Below are 15,112 nucleotides of genomic sequence, written 5' to 3' on the forward strand. Positions count from 1 at the left end.
AGTTAAGGATGGAGTGATGTGCACTGCAGGGTGGTGGATGAGATATCATATCCTCGAGCCACAACAAGCGCACAGCATGACTTAGATGTTTCTCTGAGGGAACTTGCACACAGTTCAGTCACACTTCAGAGACAACAGAGCCCGAAGAGGTGAGTGGAATTATTTGACATACGACATGGGTTATGACCATCAATTGACAATGGGAGTCAAGTTTTGTTTATATAGCTGAATATTACAAATCACAAATTTGCCTCGAGGGGCTTTACAATCTGTACAGCATTAGACACCCTCCACTCTCGATTCTTCTAAGGAAAAAACTCCCCAAAAACCCTTTAACATGGGAACAATCAAAGACTAAAACTTCTTCCTCCTCATCATTTTATGTCTTCAATTTATATTAAAAAATGACTGGTTTATAGCTGTATACGCCATAGTTTTGCTATACTGTATGTGAAACTTAGTAACTGGTTTATATCCATATCCAAACCCATTTATCAGTGCAAAAAAGAGGGAAAGAATGCATCTAGACTTAGTGGAAATGTATCTGACAAGTATTAGAGAATAGCTGTAAGGGAGGCTGCTTTGCATTCACGGGTGAATGCACTTCCTTCGCTTTTATCTTTCCTCTTCTCCAGGCCCTGGCCACTGGGAAAGATGAGAAGAGGAGACACGCCTCTTTTAAAGCAGCAGTCAAGTCCTTGCTTGGGAAAGAGTGAGCATCTTCACTTTCCCTCTGTCATCACTATCTCTAATGTACTGTACAAGTCTTTCTCTCGTGGGGTTGACCTCACTCTCAGATTTGACTTTGACAAAGAGCCAACTTGGGGGCACAGCCAATACCAGCAGTGACGTGTCTGAGAAAAGCCACAAAAAGACAAGATAAAGACAGTAGAATATAGCAAGCTGGGTATGAGATAGGGCTATTAGTGGAGGAGTAATGGCCTCAGGAAGCCTCCTCTGGGAGTTTCACAGTGAAATAATGAATGACGATCCATATTCTCCAAAGTGGCTGTGGAGATGATAGAGGGTCAACTCCACATTTCCTGTACATTTAGGAGTGCACACACATACATTAGCACAGTCCACAGTAAGCACCATGAAGATACTCCCCACATTAGTGTCTAATTATGCCTTCTAGAGATCTGCACCAACACTATTTATCATCCACGTGATCTGATGTTACTTAAACCAGACACAGATCAATAAGAGCAAAGCTCCTGTGATGCTGACTAAAATATTTTATCCACTGTGTAATTGGGATGTTGATTTGAGGAGTCCTTAATATAGACATAAAGATCTTTTTATCATGTAGGGAGTGACTAATGACCACCTTGAGGCTATTTTTTTTCAAAATGTCATCACGTTCACAATATTAAATCAATCTCGTGATTTCTTTTTAAAGATCCATTCTATAAATGTGGCCATTGCAGAAAAAACCCATCAATATGAGTTCAAAGCCTTGTATTACAGAAGATAAAACAATAAATGAGTTGTACCTCTGAAATGAGGCATGCAGAAATGCAGTTTCTGTTGACTCCCTGCTATATTGCTGTTATAATTCAAGGCACCTGACCACCTGTATATCACAAACAGATCTAATGAACAGATGCAATACTGGTTGGTGAGCAGAATTGTTGAAGCTGTACACAGTTAACAATTCCCCAAATTCTCTATTGATTCAGGGGAATATTATCTGTCAAATTTGTCACTGCTTGTCCATCTTTCAAAGCTTATCAAGGTCCATTCCCTGGAAAGAGCAGGCTAAGCAAGGCCATTATTTATTCTGTTGGTTAAACAGAACCAGAACCATACAGTAAGAATATTATTTTTTACCACAATCACTATTGACAGAAAGGATCAGTCTGGGGTGATCAGACTGTTATAAATAGCTGGGCAGTGACAAGTAAGACATACAAATATAATGCAGTATGCAGCCCTGCATCATATATAGTTAAATGGGAGATGAGTCAGTTGTATTTGCTATCACACAAATCGGAGTGGTAATCTGAGAGTGCAAGGAACTTGAATGTCTTCTGAGGGCAATTATTTGTTTCTAGAGTGACTTTTGTCAGGAAAAAACAGTATTTTCAGAGGAACAGGGGCTAAACCATGGTCAGAACCCAGATGAAAACAAATGCTTGGATTGTTCTCAGACGGTCTGCCTGGGGGTACTTAAGAAAACTGAGCAGCTTGTGACTTACTGACTGAAAAGGACAACTGCGACGACTGCCCTTTGTGCGATGCCTCATTACGAAAGAAGAGGCATCAATGTGTGCGCACTGTATGTAAGTAGAAGAGTGAGCAACAGAGTGCTTACATGTTTGTGTCTGAGAGAGAGAGACAGAAAGAGAGAGAGAAAAATAGAGCAGTAGACAGCCAGCTCTGTCCAATCTGAGTGAGGCCCTCTCTTTGTTGACAGCCAGTTTTGACATATTCTCAGGATTAGTAGCTCTGTCAACATGATGCCACTGGCTCCTTAAAATAGAGAGAGATAGGCACTCGGGAAAACAAAACTGTAGTTGTGTGCCACCGTAGACTCATACATTGACTTGAGTCTGACCCACATAGATGCAGACAGAGAACCACTGAATCTGTACAGTGCTTCACAGCGTCCAACTTGAGATGACAACATCTCCAGATATGGCTATGAACGGCACTGAAGGTAAGTGCAGAACTGAAGGATGGGATATACACATGAAATAATAGGCAAAATGGCTGAAATCAAGTTACAACATAGGCTATTCATTGCATCACTCTGCTATAACTCAAGGCACATGGGCATCAGAGAGGAGGCTGCCTGGGTTTGGTCAACAGCAAAATTGGACTGCACGCGTGGGAGACACGAGGCTCCCCTGGGTGTTGGATCTCTGACCAAATGACCCAATTTCTATATCTTCATGAAAGAGTTTGCAAAAAACCTATTACATATTATTTCTTTACGAATCATGAGGAAATGTTGACTTTGATACATATCAATAAAACAAAAACTGTAACTACTAATACAAGATTTGAGTTTTATTTATTTTAAATTATATGTCAAAGACTCAACGTTTTTTGAAGCCACGTCATGTTCTTGACCGAAGTTGTCATGGTAACAGTGAAACGCTGTTAAAAAGTGATAGAAAGGAGAAATTTAGGCCGACATGTGCTAGGAAATCGTTGAGAGTTTCATTATTTTGCTAATTAAAGCCTGTTTAAAAAAAAAAAAGAAAACAAGATTTCATAAAGTGTAAGCTTAAACAGCCGTCAAGACTATTAAACTTACCATTAGAGTCCCCTCAGCAGGATGAGAACGTCAAAGTAACGTCCGCAGGTCAGTGACGTTAGCTAGCTACAACAAAAGCACAAGTTTTAGCGTAATGTTAACGTTTTGTAAATCAAACCTTATGGTAGCCTGTATGTTGGTTTAAAACAAGCAAACCTAACCATACCTACTGTAACTAACTGTTCTGAAACACCAGAACGTTGCCTTTGACGATAAGGATAATTTGGCAATTACCATTATCTTAATTAGGCTAGCTACGTCTATCGTTAGCCGCGGATTGATTTTAAGAAGGCGTGGTTAGGTTCTATCACAACAACGGCAGTTTGTTAAAAGCAGTTTTTTCATTTTTTAAAAGTTCCAGTTAAATATTTGAGTATGGAATGAGTTGTTTGTTGCTGTTTCTGGGTTATCTTGTTGTTGTTGTTGTTGTTGTTGTTGTTGTTGTTGTTGCTGGTGCTGCTGGTTGCTTGTTTGTTTGTTTTGTTTTTTCAAGGATATTGTAAGCGGTTAGCTAGTCCCTGTTCCTGTTCAGTTGTTGTATGGGATGGACCAGCCTCCTCAGCTGTTAGAAAAGAAATGAACTGATTGGTGTGTGTGTGTGTTTGTGTTTGTGTGCGTTTGTGTCCTCAAAAGCACTTCATGGAGAGCTGAAGTCATGCCCCTTCTGGTTTCCTACATTGGACCTAATTTCAGAAAAGTTTGTCAATTTAAAAGATAATTTTTCATCCTGAGAAAGTCACGGTTTGTCATGAAAATAATTAAATATAAGACTAATTATAAAGACTACACAGCCAACACTTGCATTAGTTTGTAACGTATTAGCCGAACGCAGAACTAACAAACTACACATTCACATAACTGTAGTTGTCAATATGGCCAAATTTATTGTGATTTCCATGAGTTGGCAGCTATGTTGGTGTTGTTGACGTGTGTTGAGCGAGACAATGTAGTTCACTGAGCTGTTTCACACAAAACTATGACTGTCCAGGTGACTTGAAAAATCATCTTTTAAATTCACAAACATCATATGTGTAGTTCATGACACAATTCAAGCCATGAATAAAAAAAATATTTGTCTCTCTCCATTCACACCCTGACAAAGTTTTACCAAAATAAGGTCCCATGAGGTCCACTGGAAGGGGCGTGACCTCGGCTCTCTAGAAATGCTAGAAAAGAGCAACAAAATCAAATATCAAGATTTTTTGATTAAATACGTCAATATCGAAACTGCAACAATATTGTAGGGATGACTATTGGTACTTTGACAAAGCATTAACCCAATCAGTAGTATTAGAACAAGTAGAACAGTCTGGTAAGTTCAGAAATTTACACCACTTCACTGTAATGCAGCCTTTAAAACCAGGAAAGGACAACACCTTTGCCATAACGGGCTATAACGATATCCAAAATCTCAGACTCTATATAGTCTAGTCTAGTTGATATTTATCATAATAATACAAAATGATTTCAGGGTGTATGAGAGGACGGTTAATAATTCATAAGGCCATCATCTCCAGATCAATGCAGCTTTATGTGCCTATCCCTTTCCACAGTCTGCATGTGGTGCCATAAAGCTCCACAGCAGTGGTGATGCACACAGCTGTTGTCAGAATAGTGTTGTGTGTCCGGAATGATAAGCTTCCTGGAAGCACCCTGGCAGAGCGGAAAATTGGCTTGTATGACACCATGCGGCGTGGCCTTTCTCTGTTGTTGCTTTAACTCACGAGTAACCAGAACTGCATCCTGTAATACTAAGGATATCAGCAAGACACTGTCAGTTCACCCAGGTTATCTCCTTGCAGAAATAGACAGTTGTATGTTTGACATAGCGGCTGTGTGAAGTGTATCTGGGATTAGATACTGGAGTAAAAATAAGGCTATACTGTTGATAAGGGCTAAAATATAATAACTGACATAGTTTTTATTAAGTGACAATAAAGTAACATGTCAAGAATAGCTCAGGAGGATTCCTATAAAGGCGACTGACACAGGTTATTTTTAAATGGTATTGTACTGGGGCACGCTTCACTAGTAAAGTTTAGTATGATGGTAATCCAATGGATATTCCACAGGATTAGCTATTGTTTCCATCACAGCCTCCTATTGCAGCCAGTTGCAAAATACTTTATTAATAGCACCTTTCAAAAAAATAGTGACTTGTTTCTTTACATAGAAGACATTTGAAAAGAAAGATAGCAAAGAATAAAAAAGTACAAGTAAAGACAGCTAACAGGAACATGGGATAACAGAAAAAGCAAATTAAGGACAGAAACAGCAAAGCAAGATAACCGAGTGAAGATAATAAATGTGTGACTGTGAAAATGAACTGGGAGCGGATGAACTGTAACTAGTATAAGATGGGTATTACGTGACTGCATTACATTGACAACCTGACGGAGTTGTGTGCTGGTTTATTTGTGGGACCTCAAGAGGTGATTTTTATGGGTTTTGTTTGGAATTGTGTTTAAGAGTCAGTCTGCATGGCATGAACAACTGCAGCAACTTAATGTCATCTGAGCCAACACGAGAAATTCACAGAGCTCTCCAGGTGGTGATGCTGTTAGCGCTTGAATTTACTGCATCCAAACCCTTACACAGGTAGATTTGCTTGTTTACAAAACAGCAGCAACTGGTCGGAGCGAGTAAAGCTCTAACAAGGAGGGCATGACCTCTTTGTATCCTGTAAATACTGTACATGTCACTGTCGCCAGTCATTTTACTGCCGCTTCCACCTTCCTTCTTGCAGATATGCCTCGCCAATTTCCAAAGGTAACTCTGAGTGAGGCAGAGGAGGAGACACAGTTGCTAGCAGAAAAGGTATACGCATCAGCGCTAAAGGAAGAAGACCACAAGGATGCCTTATCAATGTTCACCGTGCCTGAGGACTGTCCAATTGGCCTGCAACAAGCCAAGGAACATGAACTGCTTAAGGAGCTGGCAGAGCAACAATCAGAGGAGAGCGCCAAGAGGTAGGCGTAAATGAAAAAAAACATAGTTAACAATTGTATCATGGCTTGGAGTGAAGTTATGTTTGCTGATATTAATTGTGTTGGGATTTTTGCAGGAAGAAAAGTTTGAAGATGATTCGTTCCCAGTCAATGTCTCTGCAGATCCCAGTGAATGCAGACTGGACGCGGTCAGTGGCAGTTACACCATTCCTGTCTCCCAGCTCCACCTGCTCATCACTGCCAGAAACCTGCCCTGATTACCAGAGGGTTACTATTAGCGGTGATTACTGTGCCGGAGTAAGTACTGTAAACAGGAGAATTTACAGGTGTTAATCAGAGTTAAAGAAATTAATGCGTTCACAGCTTTACTTATTGTATTTATTAATAGTTCCCAATTTATTATTGTACACAGGATGTTGAAAAAGCTTAAATAAGATTATTGTATGTGTCATGTCTGTTCCCCATTCAGATCACAGTGGAGGACTATGAACAGGCAGCTAAAAGTCTCTTTAAGGCTTTGCTTATTCGTGAGAAATACTCAAAGCTAGCCTATCAAAGATTTTGCAGAACCACGGCCCAGTTCCTCCGCAGTGCTCAGAACATGAGATGGAGTGAAGAAGATGAAGTTCTACCAGGTCTGAAGAGTCTATACATTGTGATTTATTTAAGTATCTCTCACTGATGATTGTTTCCTGTTTATATGTGAATATTGTGGTCCACCAGATATGTGCCCGCATCCAAAAGATGGGGAAGATCCCTACAGCATGGAAAACATCCCTGAGAACTTGAACTATGAACTGAAGATGAAGGATGGGATAGTGCATGTGTATGATAACGCAGAGGCTCTGAGAGAAAACTGGCCCCACGACCTTCCTTACCCAGACTTAGAGACCTTTGCCATTGACCTCAGTCACGTGCTTGCAATGATTGCAGACGGACCCACGTAAGTTGCCAAAACAAAAAACATGCTACAGCTACAGTATGCTGGTTCAACACACAGCTGTGGTATAACCGGTTGTTGCCACTAAGCAATACTTATATACTTACTAAACTGAGGTCCGCTCTAATTTTCAGGAAGACCTACTGTCACAGACGACTGAATTTCTTGAGCTCGAAGTTCTACCTCCATGAGATGCTCAATGAGATGGCTGAGCTAAAGGAACTAAAGAGTGTGCCTCACAGAGATTTCTACAATGTTAGAAAGGTTAGATCTCCATCTACAGGCGTATAAAGATTGTATAATCCAATCTTGTATCCCAAAGATTGTGTTGGTGAAAACATCTCAGTACGTGCTGTCTTCCTTAATTTTAACTAATAAAAGAAAAAAAGGTAAGAAAAGCCATGCGTGCATTTGTTAAACATAGAAGGTGCTTCTTCCCCTCAGATCGACACACATATTCATGCGGCTGCCTGCATGTCCCAGAAACACCTGCTGACCTTCATCCAGAAAACATACAAGACTGATGCTGACCGTGTGGTGCTGGAAAAGGCGGGACAAAAGATGACTCTCCAGCAGGTTTTCCACAACCTCAATAAGGACCCCTATGACCTCACTGTGGACTCTCTGGATGTACATGCTGTAAGAAAAGCAGGAAAGGCCACCGTATTTTAGTATTAGGCTTATTTTGTTTTTCTGTGTTCATTTTAAATATGTTGGAATGGGGCGGAAAATTGATATGTTTTGTGAATTATTGTGTTCTACATAATGGAACATAATAATAATTGAAATGGATGGGAATCTCTCTGCAACTTGCAATTCCCTCACTCCCTCTGCCTTTAATTTGTGGCACTTAATGTTCCATTGCAGGTAAATACCAGTTCACTAGTATGCTTTCTAATGTATAAACTGTCCAGGGGAGACACACCTTCCACCGGTTTGATAAGTTCAATTCGAAGTATAACCCAGTGGGAGCCAGTGAACTTCGAGAAATCTTCCTGAAAACAGACAACATCATTAATGGAGACTATTTTGCTCGCATCATCAAGGTATCAGATCGTGTGATGATACATTTCAAGTCTGAACTGATGCGGATACAGTTAAGCACACTCTACTTCTCACCTTCAACAGGAAGTGGCCCATGACCTGGAGGAGAGTAAGTACCAGCACGCAGAGCCTCGCCTTTCCATCTATGGACGCTCTCCAAATGAGTGGGACAGTCTGTCTAAGTGGTTCATTCACCACAAACTGCACTCTCCAAACATGAGGTGGATGATTCAAGTGCCCAGGATATAGTGAGTGCTAGGGCCTGAAGAAACCCTCAAGCTTCTAATTTAAAAGCAATTTTCAAAATGTGAACTTAAAATATAACACAATGTTTTAATGTGTTTCAGTGATATTTTCAAGTCAAAGAAGCTGGTACCTAATTTTGCCAAGATGCTGGAGAACATATTCCTCCCTCTGTTTGAGGCCACCGTCAATCCACAGAAGCACAAAGAACTTCACGTTTTCCTCAAATATGTAAGATTTTTTAGGGTTCATCATGCCAAAATGTACAGAACAATAGCTCACCAAAATAGTGATTCATTTCCTCAAGTTTCTCACGGATATTACCTATTCAGTGCTATTGATTATTGATGAGGTAACACCTCACTTGAACATCTCCTCTTTATCATTTAAATGCAGTATAATGTGAAAAATGTTTCATAGTAGAAGCGATAACTGTTGACAAATACTGTACATTAATAAACACTTTTAAATGGCCTTATAACTGCTTACACATTGCTACTTTATAGAGCATTGTAAACCATTTAACTAATTTTTATGTTGTGTTTATAAATACTAAACATGTAATTCAAGGGCATGAATTGTTAATAATATTTGTAATGTTATTACCCTTGGTACCTGCCGGGGATTCATAAAGCTGTCCCAGTTGTAAATGACTTGTTTTCTTTGTGTGAGTGCAGGTGTCAGGCTTCGACAGCGTGGATGATGAGTCCAAACACAGCGATCACATGTTCTCCTTCAGGAGCCCAAAGCCAGAACAGTGGACTACGGACGACAACCCTCCCTACAGCTACTACCTCTTCCACATGTATGCAAACATCATGGTCCTCAACAACCTCAGAAAGTAAGAGCTGATGGCTTCTTATATTATTATATAATAATTATTATTATATGATGTTTTTATATATTATATTCTTCTGTCTTCATAACACACACTAATATTTGAAAACAGGGTGTTTTTCTGTGAGAATGACGGAGACCATTTTTGTTTTGATTTGATTGTTTACAATCTGAGACCTGACCTGGTTCTGCAGGTCCAGCACTCAGTGTACAGTTTACTTTGTAGAGCTGCCAGGGAAGATTGATTGATTAATCATAGGAAAGTAAGAACCTTACAAATACTGAAGTACTGAGCACTCTTAGATAATGAGAGTAATTTGGACATTTCAACACACAGCATGCAACCACTATCTATTAATACTATCAACACAGAGATGAACAAAATAAGACACTGTTCTATAATTTGCTCATATATTGATCGAATGGTTTGTCATGTCCTTCTGTGTCGTCTGTAGAGAGCTTGGACTGAGCACCTTCCAGTTCCGTCCCCATTGTGGAGAAGCTGGATCAATCACTCATTTAGTCTCTGCCTTTCTCACATCTGACAACATCTCACATGGACTCAACCTGAAGAAGGTATCTCAGATGTGTTGACAGGCTCATTTCTGACTGACTATTATATAAGTGTGGAATTCAGATGCTGCCTGCAGGGCTGGGAGGGATAACACAGGGCTCCTGCTGAGCCAAAAATCAATAATATGACTATACTTTATGCTTGTTGTCCCTGTTCAAAATGGATTATAGTAAACTGAAATAGTTCATCACAGAACAGCTGAAAATAGGGGAACCGTACGTGAGAGAGAGGAAGTTTTGAGTTTCATGTGGATAGACAATATGTTCTGAAAACAGAGACAAGGAAAGAGTCCTAAAGATAGAGAAAATGATGATTTGCTGATATTAGTTTATAACCCAAATTGTTCAGTTATACTTTATTCAAGCAATTTGGTTTAATGGGGTAGAAAGAGGGTTATTAAGTTTTTGCTTGTTTAGGTATATCTGTCTTATTTATTTTATTAACAGTCTGGACAATGTGGAGAAAGGCCTAAGAAAAGATTGCAATAGAAGCTCCGGTCAGGGAACCTGGAGCAAAATGTAATGTTTTAGGCCCCCCAGTGTAGTACCTGTGAGTCCTTGTGTAGCCAGCAGGAGCTGCTGGAAGATACAGCTAGCATATAGATAGCATGTGATCAGCTGAAATGGCTTTAGGAGACATGGTGATTTACATGTGCATCAAACAGTCACTGAGCTATTTATCTACCTTTGTGTGCTGTCTGTGTGTGTGTACCATATGTGTTGCCAGAGCAGTACTTATTTTTCTTTGTTTCCTCAGAGCCCTGTGCTGCAGTACCTGTACTACCTGGCCCAGGTGCCAATTGCCATGTCTCCACTCAGCAACAACAGCTTGTTCCTGGAATACTCCAAAAATCCTCTCAGAGAGTTCCTGCACAAAGGCCTGTGTGTGTCCCTGTCCACAGACGACCCCATGCAGTTCCACTACACCAAGGTAAACACAAACAACTACACAGAATATAGTAGGCTCCACTTCAGTATGACATGATGCCCGTACCAAACATACTATTGCAGTTTACTTTAGATGGATTTTGTTCTGCAGTGTAACTAATTCACATCCATTATTTGTGTGTGCTGATTGTAGGAACCCCTGATGGAAGAGTACGCCATCGCAGCTCAGCTGTGGAAGCTCAGCACCTGTGATGTATGTGAGATAGCCAGAAACAGTGTGCTGCAAAGTGGACTGTCTCACCAGGTACAGAACAATGACATGTTCACTCCTCCTTTATCACACCAGGCATGGCTTCATCTCCATCCCATATGTCTTGCAACAATTATTTTATTGTTTGTTTACAGGATAAGAGGCACTTCTTGGGAGTGAGCTATCAGAAAGATGGACCCGAAGGGAACGATATCCGTCGCACCAACGTCGCCCAGATCCGCATGGCCTACAGACACGAGACACTGTGCAATGAACTTAGCTTCATAGTCGACGCAGTAAAGTCTGAGGCTTTGAGTGAATAAAATGGAGCTCCCAGTAGACAAAATCCAAGCATGCTGAACACTCAATTACCACAGTTTACCTTTATTTTGAAAAGTGCTGGTGGGTGACTGTGATGAGTCAATGAAAACTATAATGTCTGCTCAGCTGGTCACAAGTTGATAACAAAGGATTACTGAATGACTGATGGCACTTTGGCTGCTGTGGAGGGTCAGACGTTCTCATGCTTGTCATTAAACAATCCTGCTATGTATAAACAACTGTACCTTACACTCCATCTTGTAACGGGGGTATGTCATAAACTTGAAGTTTTTCAGTTACTGTATACACTGTACATCGGACAGAAGAACACTCACGGTTGAGAGAGCTTGACACAATGTTAGTTCAGAACAGTGATAAGAGATTAATGATGTCTGGGACATTCCCTCTGTCTCTCCCTTAAGACGTTTCAGTGAGTTTTTGGAGAGATACCCATAAATTGAAAAATCTGGGATATAAGGACACAAGAACTTTTTAAAGTGTTGTGAGATGAAACTGTCCTAGAAACAATGCATTTACATGTATGTTCATTATCTGAGGCAGCAAACAGTATGTTAAAAGAATAAAAAGTCTTCAGGCATCACAATGATTGTAATGTAAACATCGCCATCTAGTGGCAAAACGGCATCATTTAATAACATCAGATGAATGAATATACAGTACTTACAAATACATACAAAAATAAATGCACTTTAAGGCCATTTTATAACATAAAAAACAAGGCACACAAAAAGGAACGTATTTCTGTCCTTAAAGAGAATAATACACAGTCGTTGTCCACAGAGTTCTTAAAAATATCTCAAAAGTTTAACTTTCACTGTCGTCCTCTTCTATCCTCTCATCTTCCTGAGTGTCTGTCTTGGTTTCGTTGATACTCTTCATGCACGTCCTCTCTTCTGTCTGGATGAACTCTTCCTGCGGCTTCATGTCATCACTCAGAGCGCGACTCCCTCGACTATGTACAGAGAGAGAGAAAAATCATGCTATACACTTACAGATGTAACAATAATGAAAGATTATGTATTTTATTTTCAAATGGAAAACCACCTACATTTTAATGTATGCAATTACTATGATTGCAATAAGAAGAAGGGCACACGCTGAGGTGATTAGAATAGCTTTTCCTGGAATAAAAACACGAAAGGAAAAATGCATTTGTCAAATAAAACAAAAATTACACCCTCACTCATTATTAGTATTTTGTAGTTGTAACTTTAACACGTTGAGCTGTATTTTATGTACAGTATGAACTGAATATGACAAAAATGTCCTTCACAGCATTAACTCTGTTGTAAGCAAAACTCTCTTACCTCCAGAAGAGGCTTGTGCACTGCCAGTAAAACGGGCCGGTTCCGCCTCATTCTCCATGGTTTTAGGAGTTGAGGAGGAAGAAGGAAGATGGGAGGAGGAAGACGTAGAGTGGAGGTTCCTGGTGGAGTTTGCTGCCTCCAAGTGAGACTGAGTTTGCCTCGAGGAATCTCTGCTGCTCAAAGGGCTGTCAGTTGTTGTATCCTTCAATTGTGTCGCAGCATCTGTGTGTATACATGAAGGCCATGAGAGATTAGATTAGTGCTATTTAAAGTGCATGCTATTTGATAAATGTATGTCAGATACATCTGTGTAGACATAGTGTTGGAACATATTAAAAAGACATTTTCAAATAGGTTTCTGTACACAAAGGTAGATATTTAGTTATATACTGTATTTAGTTAAGATATACTGTAATACTGTACTGTTTTATGTACTCGTCAATTTCAGTCAAGCATTTTTTCATAAATTTGGGAGCAAAGTAGTTTTCCACAATAAAATACAGCTGAATACAACTTCAGTCCAAATGTATATGCAATAGAGTCTTAGCACAGCCTTTATCAGGAGTATTCATTCACATTAATCTGAGTAAATACCTTCTGATGTACATCAAATTTCAACAGATTTCTTTTGTTTAAAGAACAAAAAGCCGGGGCATGCACCGCCTAACTGATTTGTGAACTAATGTGTAGCAAAGATACAAACATCATACCTGATTCATTGAAGCAAAACACATCAAACTTATTTTTAACAGATGCTCGCCATGTCACCAAGCCTGTCTGGTTTCGGCCACAATTAGAAATGGCCTTTCTGCGGGGAACGACTGCAAAATGCTCATCAATCCACCCAAACCTGAACAAAACAAAACAAGACATAACATTAGGCACTTTTCATTAAACTCCACTGAGATGACCGAGGAGATATTGTGCTTTTTTCACCTGTCTTACCTGCATGTCTCCAAACCTCTAGTGAGAGCTTCTTTTACTTGTGCTTTTGAGGCAATGTTCACTCCGAGGGACAAGCAGAGCCTCCGAGCTTCAGAGGCATTGAAGGCATACTGAGGCTGGTTGAGGTTATTTAAGTAGGTAGCCTGGAAGACTCCAGCAATACTTTTGTTTGCTGCTGGAAAAACTGGAAACAGCAGATAAGACATTCACAGATTTAGGTTTACTGTTTACTCGTAGATGCAGTAAATTATTTAAAATCAAACAACAAATTCTCCTTTAAGGCAAAGAAAAATAAAAATAAATATCAAAACAACTGGAATCACCTACCTCTGATGTGGCTTGTGTCAATATCTTTATCACAGATGACCAGAGTAATTGACAACACCGATATGATGCAAAGCCAGATCATATTCATGACTGCTGAGAGTAGAGACAGATGAATGGTGGGAGTGACAAAGTGCTGCACGCTTTATGTGCCTGCGAGCCAAATGACCGGGTTAAATAGAGGTGATTCTGTTCATCGGGGCGTGTGGACTCTGTCATTGCCAGAAAGTAAAGGAAAAGGAAGAGGGAAGTACTGCTCACAGGTCACATCAAGATCCATCATATGTTCTGGGAGCAGGGCCCATGAGAAAAAGAGATAAAACTATTATGTCAGCAGAAGATCGAGCCACAGAAATGGAAAGCCAAATGCACTGAATTCAATTTCCCGGGAATAGTAAAATGATGACTCAAAGAGAAATGTTCTTAAGGTTATAATATGTAACATTTCTGCATGAAAATGTCTTAAACCTGACAAGGCCTCTGTTATATATCTTCCTGAGCTGTGTACTTACATTATCCCAAATGTTTCAAACAATGTTAAAGCCCAGAGAAACTGTGTGTTTCACTTGGTCGCCAGGGTCAAAACGTTTGGAAGGAAGTCGGTGAATGTGTCTGAACATAACGTGAATAAAAGTTTAAGACGTTACCTTGTCTGTGAAAATTTCCACCTGAGTCACGAAGACTGATTTCATCAACAATGGTGGTTGTTTAACAATGAAGATGATAACTCCCATGATCCCACACTACTCTTTAAAAGGGCCTTTTTGTTCTTTCAGATCTGTTTGACGTCCTGACTAAGGCTTGAAGTTGAAAAGCATTAGTTTGTTTTAAAAGGAGACCTACTCTGCTTTTTTCTTTTTTCTTTTCCTTTAGCATTTTATAAATGTTTGTTTGTATGTAAAAGATCTTGAAAGTTAAAAAGGTCACGGTCCACACCAACAGAGGCTCCCCTATCCCACAGAAAACACTGCTCCTGAAACGCCTCGTCATTCTCTGACTTTGTGACATCACACTACATCACCATGTCACCATGTCACACATCTGCAAAATTTATACCAAGCAGCTAGTTTGGCACGTACAAATTGATTTAGCACCGCTGCTCTGTTGTTGTTAGTGGTGCTGGCTCAGGCGTTTGTGAGCTGACCAATCAGAGGAGACCGGGTATTTTGGAGGAGGGCCTTAAAGAGACAGGAGCTAAAACCGAGC

At 40.0% G+C, this 15,112-nt stretch overlaps 3 protein-coding genes across 10 annotated transcripts in view; 1 reads left to right on the forward strand and 2 right to left on the reverse strand.

Annotated features, from left to right (window-relative positions):
• Positions 1-3,564, reverse strand: part of sbf2 (SET binding factor 2) — a 111,142-nt gene extending 107,578 nt beyond the window's left edge. For 2 of the 7 annotated variants that reach the window (XM_084356101.1, XM_084356096.1), the window contains exons 1-2: positions 3,436-3,564; positions 3,266-3,331 (exon numbers count right to left, since the gene is read on the reverse strand). The gene's annotated coding sequence lies outside the window, so the exon portion shown is untranslated. The other 5 variants (XM_084356099.1, XM_084356098.1, XM_084356100.1 and 2 more) reach the window with 5 other exon arrangements.
• ampd3a (adenosine monophosphate deaminase 3a) lies at positions 640-11,563 on the forward strand. 2 transcript variants are annotated; one of them, XM_084356216.1, is made up of 15 exons: positions 640-712; positions 6,012-6,234; positions 6,330-6,510; positions 6,683-6,848; positions 6,937-7,156; positions 7,288-7,417; positions 7,598-7,792; positions 8,068-8,199; positions 8,282-8,445; positions 8,545-8,671; positions 9,118-9,281; positions 9,733-9,853; positions 10,608-10,781; positions 10,932-11,042; positions 11,144-11,563. In XM_084356216.1, exons 1-15 carry the CDS (start codon positions 655-657, stop codon positions 11,309-11,311), a joined length of 2,334 nt encoding a protein of 777 aa, XP_084212342.1. In that variant the 5' UTR covers positions 640-654; the 3' UTR covers positions 11,312-11,563. The 2 variants fall into 2 exon arrangements, with proteins under 2 accessions (XP_084212342.1, XP_084212341.1); XM_084356215.1 differs by lacking the exon at positions 640-712 and adding an exon at positions 3,091-3,313.
• Positions 11,564-11,660: 97 nt separating this feature from the next.
• Positions 11,661-14,362, reverse strand: lyve1a (lymphatic vessel endothelial hyaluronic receptor 1a). Its single transcript, XM_084356262.1, has 6 exons — positions 13,910-14,362; positions 13,583-13,766; positions 13,348-13,487; positions 12,638-12,859; positions 12,379-12,451; positions 11,661-12,282 (listed from the first exon to the last, which is right to left on the reverse strand). The coding sequence occupies exons 1-6, from the start codon at positions 13,995-13,997 to the stop codon at positions 12,135-12,137; spliced, it is 855 nt and encodes a 284-aa protein (XP_084212388.1). The 5' UTR covers positions 13,998-14,362; the 3' UTR covers positions 11,661-12,134.
• Between the last annotated feature and the right edge of the window lie 750 nt (positions 14,363-15,112).

This window comes from Pagrus pagrus (assembly GCF_965226575.1).
Source record: "Pagrus pagrus genome assembly, chromosome: 1".
In the NCBI taxonomy this organism is placed as follows: domain Eukaryota; kingdom Metazoa; phylum Chordata; class Actinopteri; order Spariformes; family Sparidae; genus Pagrus; species Pagrus pagrus.